The sequence below is a fragment of the Oncorhynchus kisutch genome, unplaced genomic scaffold (assembly GCF_002021735.2).
Source record: "Oncorhynchus kisutch isolate 150728-3 unplaced genomic scaffold, Okis_V2 scaffold945, whole genome shotgun sequence".
NCBI classification, from domain to species: Eukaryota; Metazoa; Chordata; class Actinopteri; order Salmoniformes; family Salmonidae; genus Oncorhynchus; species Oncorhynchus kisutch.
In genome coordinates, this window is record NW_022262890.1 from 27415 (window position 1) to 33522 (window position 6108).

The following is a 6108-nucleotide window of genomic DNA, read 5'->3' on the forward strand; positions in this document are numbered from 1 at the left end:
ATACTAACGCGCGTTGGAGGCTTCCTGGTGCTGAATGTATCGGTGTCTACAAGATAAGAATACCGCGTGGTGGGGAGATTTAATGGTCAGGGGCCTCCGCTGCCCCTCTCTCTCACATACACACTTTTCACAAAGAATTGGGTAATTATTGTGGGTGAAGTTTTGCAGAACGTTTATTTTGGATTTGGAAACGGTCCATGGACTTGCTCCACTCTTTGTGCGTCTCTACTCTAGATACACGATAAGACTCAAATCAAATGTAGTGGGGATTCCATTGTGTGTAGTAGGGTAGGTTAGAACAACATTTAAATCGATACATGTCATTTCTATCTGATGATGCTTTTAGAAACGCATTTTACCTCTATTACGTTAAAGATTGGATTCCAGAGAACAACTCTTAGACAAGAGGAGTACAAATGTTGAGAATGAATAGTTTGATGACCTATGGTAGTTGAATAGAACAGTGGCCTATAGACTATTATTTTAATTTAAACTAGGGCTGGTTTAAGTGTGGTTTTTTTAACAATCCAGTTTGTACACCATATATAGGAATCCAATCTAAAATATCCCTGTATAAGAAGTGGGATGTAGGATACACTAAAATAGTTTATAGACACTTTTAGATTTTCCAACTCTCAGCCATAATTTTAAATGAACAGCTCGGTTTTGACCATAAGGCCAAATGTTACGGTTATATGCCTGGCTATTGACCTGTTATTAGCCTATAGAGCGCTGACGCGAATGGACTGAAGCGTGAAGGTCCCGAGATGACGATAGAAACGATAAAAGGCGATCTGAAATACTTTCTTCGATAACTTGCCCACATTTCTATATAATATTTTGTTTAGGACCTGTGCGACTTGCTTCATGGCTGGCGAAGCTTGGGGAAACCGGACTGACGTCATGGTTCCGGACTTCCGGTGCGCAAATGTGAAAGTCTTTGCCTCTGACCCCGGGGTTAGTTCTTCTGATCCTCTAATCCTTGTCTACCTTACACAAAACACTCTCCACTACTCCGCTCAGTAACACTAATCCCCCATGACAACCAAACAGGCACTATGCGATGGTGTCTTGACTGCACACTGATTCAATCATCAACTTCAGTCATGTGTTTGCAAAATTAAATAAAAGGAGTAGGCACGGAGTAAATGAAGATATACACACCGATTATTGATCAGTTTACTCCGCTCTAATCGATTGTTAACTTGTTATGTCTATCCCCTTAAAACTTCACACTTCATTGCCGAGGTAGGCCTACAGGCCAAGATATGTCAATGGCACACCAGGTCTCCAGACAGATTTAGCTGAAAATGAAAGGATTTTATTTCCACGTGCGCCTTTACAGCGTCTCTGGTATATACCCTGAAGCAGTGAGCAAGGATACATTGAGAATGTTAATTAAATGACCAATGAATAATTGTATATTCTTTGTATCTGCATCCATTCACATTATTGAATTTGGATTAGTTTGGGATCAAGCCTCGCGTCCAAGATCCCCGTCTCTAAAGAAAGCATCCTTGACAAAATAAGCATCTTTACTTCTCATTCATAATCCTACCACTTTTCAATGAATTTACTTTAGTGTACCGCGAACATAAATCATTGATTCTTCCAGTTTGTGTCTGTCATCTCCATCAAAATTGCAGCAAGTGCTGGAAAAGTTTGAATAACCACGCTTTCTGAAAGTTCAATGTAAATGAATGAAATAAAATGAGAGCAGAGAATATTCCCTCATTTCGTTTATTCCCTCATTTGAATATTATAGTTTATGAGATTATTTTAGACCAATACACGTATTTTTGTACTTTCTTGAAAATGATAATTATGTCCATGAAAAATAAAATCTTTACGCACATTACGAGATGTGGAAATGACTGAAATATAGTTAACGTATGAGTATAATGACAAACATGAAACAGGGAATGTGAAAAAAATGGTTCATAGTTATATGGCAATGATCAACAAATAACCAGAACGCACATGTCAAATCATCACAATTGGTCCACAATTAAGTTTACATTATTAGGCAAATTATATGGGATATTAGAAGAGCAAAAACAGACAGTCAAATAACTTATTTTAAAAGGGGTGATTCTGTCATCAGTAGGCCTAACTAGTGTTGACCGATGGCGTGAGCGTCTTCCTGCTGGTCAAAAAAGACGTGACCGGACAGATAATCAAAAGAAGCCCGTTCAAAAAAATCAAATCAAAACATTAGTCGACCGAGACGAAGTTCCTCCCACGAGACATTAGTCAAGTCAACAGGTGTTGTGACTCGAGCCTGTCTTGTTCCCTTCCTCGCGACTACCACAACGTCGTCCTTTTCTTTAGGTACTAAAACGAAAGATATATGATATATTATTAAATTACATTCAAAGAGCATCTGATATATATTTTACAGCTATTTGATTAATCAGTCATATTAATAACAATAGCATAATGCTAGTAATGACATGCTAATAATTACGGTATCCTACATGATATGTATATACATAAACAATGTATGAGCATTAAAACGCTAGTGGGCCTATCTTAATTCAGTAGTAAAAACCAGTTTATTATTTATTCCAAACATGCTGAATACTGATATGATACATGATATTATCATTAAAGCTATTGCTGCTGCACTTCCAAATAAATTAATGTATAGGCCTATAACCCTGTCTGATGTCCTGTCTCGTGCTTAAACCGAGCATCAAACCGTCAAGGTTGTGTGACAAGTAATTACGTCCACCATTACTAATGAATCCTTATTTACGCATATTTGCCATATGTAATGCACTCGATTTCAGTCACTATACGTTTTACCCCGATGTTGGTTTAGACAGACAACCAATAGAGCCAGCATCTCGTAGATATTTTGTTATATAACTTGTAAATCTTCCATCAATTATATAAATATGAATTAGCCTTAACATTGTTAACTCAAACTGTGTCAAGTAGAAAACCTATACAATCCAAAGTAACGAAACTAACACGTTTTTCCATAACCAGTGAAACATCTGGGAAATTTATTTAACTTATTTAACTTCAACGCAAAATTGTTTTCTTTCCTGGCAGACTTGCATTTAGTAAATTATTTACAGTTGCTTATCAATCTCATCTAGTGTTTATTCACAATTTACATTTCTTTTTTACAACAACAAAAACAAATGGTTCAGATACAGCAACCCACGTGTTTACAAACAAGAAAACGTGAAATGAATGGAAATCTTGTAAACTTTTAAAAACATTTTCCACATTCATTCTAATCACACGGTTATCTCATTTAAATGTCCTTATTTACGGTTAAGTTTCCACAGAAAATGTAAATACTTCACAACCCAAATCGTCTCAAATCTTGGCATCCCAATCAGTTAGAAAGCAAGTAAACCCAATGCGTAATTAGGCCTACTCGCGTTTCATAAACGTGGACAGACAATACCTCACTGAAAAAGTTCATTTTGTCTAATGTATTCTTATAGTTTTTTTTAAAATTAAGATATTCGCCTTCAATGTACAATAACCAATAGCCTGTACAAAGAGATAGCAACATTCTAAAAGAGGTAAATATTTGGTTATGTGATTTTGTTGCGCTATCGCACAGTCATGTTTTTTTTTTCTCTCTCTCTCTCTCTCTTTCTAAATATGTGTCAATGGAACAGTTCCGTTTACCCCTGTCGTGGAGCTCTGGTAGTGCTGCGGCAGCGCGTGAAGTCTACTTTGAACGGACGGGTCACCTGCAGCTTCCCCCGTCGGTAAATACATGCTTATCATGTCCCTCAAGTCCCCGGGACACGGGGCGCGCGAGTGAGTAGAGACGGGAGGGCTCACACTCGGTTCCGATTTCACCAGAGAGCCCAGCGTGCCCATCGACCCGGACGAGGCGACACCAGAGCTCTGGTGCTGCGTGTAGGCGATCCCGCCGTAGCCGGACGGAGAGGCGCTCATGTAGCTTTGAGAGTTCGAGATGGGGCTGTACTGGAGGGCCGACATGTCGTAGCGGTGCATGGGCTGGGGGTTGTGCGGGTGGTGGTGGTGTGAGTGGTGGTGGTGCCCGCTGCCCGGGTGCTGGCTGTAGGCGAGCTGAGCCTCCTGCATCATGGCCGCGGCCGCCGCAGCTGCAGCCACCTGCCCCGAGTACGCACCGTTCGCCCAGCCATTCATGTGCGCGTAGCTGGCAGCAGACGCACCACCGTGACCCCCGGGACTGTCTAACCTCTGTCCGACCCCAGGGCTCATCCCTAGACCGACACCCCCACCCCCTGTCCCGGTAAGCAGCCCACCGGCCAAAGAGTATTTGTCCTTTTTTAACAGTGTCTTGGTCTTCCGTCTCGGTCTGTATTTATAATCCGGATGCTCCTTCATGTGCATAGCTCGTAGCCGCTTCGCCTCGTCGATGAAGGGTCTCTTCTCCGCCTCGGACATCACCTTCCACTCGGCGCCGAGCCGCTTGCTGATCTCGGAGTTGTGCATTTTGGGGTTCTCCTGAGCCATCTTCCGCCGCTGGCCCCGGGACCAAACCATGAAGGCATTCATCGGTCTCTTTACGCGGTCTTGGTTGACTTTGTTCCCATTGCTTGATCCTCCCGTGTGCCCCGAATTCGTGTTCGTTTGGGGCACTGGGGAGTGTAGGTCAGTCTCCATCATCATACTATACATTCACCTGGCGTTAACTTTTTCAACCAATACACGGAAACATTCAGTCACGGCACCTCCACACTGCTGGCACACACCGTCACTTGCGCAAATCAACCCTCCCGGAAAAAAATAAATAAAAAAATGGAACGAAGAAATACAATCCAAAATTAAAGGTACTTCGATAAACTTTTCCTTCCTTCTCTGTATTAGTCGTTTTCTCCTCTTGTTTTTTCCACATCCAGCTCGATGAAAAGCGTCTCTTTGAGCTACTTTCTGTGCCTATAGTCGTAAAGTTACCGAGCTTACCCATATGATGCGCGTTGACAGCGACTAAATGAGGTGGTGGTGGCCAATGGCGCTTTAGGAAAGGCGTGATTTGCATGCAGTCTCGCGGTCAGGTGACATAGGAGGGCTAGAGCTACTCACCCGCAAGTAGTGGGTTACCTCCAACTCCCATAAGGGAACGTAAATAATAATAACCTACTTTGACAAGTTTGGTTATTTTACAAAGATAATGTCCGTGATGATAATGCATAGGGACAGGGACAGATTTAGGCCAACATTCCCCCAAACAGATGCGCGCGGTCTACAGTGTGACCCCCTTTCCAAAACAAAGCATATGTCGAGAATAACATTGATTGGTTATACAAAAATGAATGTAGGCTTGGTCTACATATGCATTTCATAGCCAGGTGATTACATAATTATAATTGGTAGCCTGTCTATCTATATTCATGACATGGAAATAATATTGAACTCGTTCTATTGAAATATGTTGTTTTAAAGCAATTCTAATCATTTTGGAATCAGCACAATATTGAAATGAAATAGGATAACTCCCATAGCCCATAAAAACTCAGGACAAGAAAAAGGCATAATAAAACACGAGAGAAGATTAAAAAAATAAACACAACCCCTTCTTGGAGAAATCAACACAACATCTAAATGTGGTTTCATTTGGATTTCTCTGTGATAATTAGCTTGGGGTATCTGCAAATAAGAGAAAATATAGGCCTAGTCCCATTCTCAACAGCCTATTTGGAGCCACAGGTGTTTTCCTGTTGTGCCGGTTGCTAAGAAACAGGTGACTGACGCCCAGAGCACGTGCCAGCCGAACCCCTTTTGTCTAAAAGCGGTGGAGGGGGGATTGCTACAATTGACATTGTGCTAGAACCACATGGGAGTTACCCATGATGAGAGAAAGCAATATAGTATTTCTCCTCGATGTACTATTCTGTGGGAGACATTTCTCCCCCTTCAATCTCTGGGCGTTTATAGGCCAAGCAGGGTAAATACAGATAAATTACAACATACAATTCTGAGTGACCTGCCTCATGGTTTTACCTAACATATGGCTTCAATGAGCAAAACAAGACTTATAACTACGCCGTCACTTTACATTTCAGAGATATTTTTATTGTGCTAATTGATTTTTAAAATCGTTTTTTATTTATTATTACAATACAAAGCATGTACATACAAAATACA

At 41.1% G+C, this 6108-nt stretch overlaps 1 protein-coding gene across 1 annotated transcript; it reads right to left on the reverse strand.

Moving 5' to 3' along the window:
- Positions 1 to 1365: 1365 nt before the first annotated feature.
- On the reverse strand, positions 1366 to 4977 carry LOC109876838 (transcription factor Sox-1a). The gene is made up of 2 exons (XM_020469205.2): positions 3655 to 4977; positions 1366 to 2334 (listed from the first exon to the last, which is right to left on the reverse strand). The coding sequence occupies exons 1-2, from the start codon at positions 4639 to 4641 to the stop codon at positions 2305 to 2307; spliced, it is 1017 nt and encodes a 338-aa protein (XP_020324794.2). The 5' UTR covers positions 4642 to 4977; the 3' UTR covers positions 1366 to 2304.
- Between the last annotated feature and the right edge of the window lie 1131 nt (positions 4978 to 6108).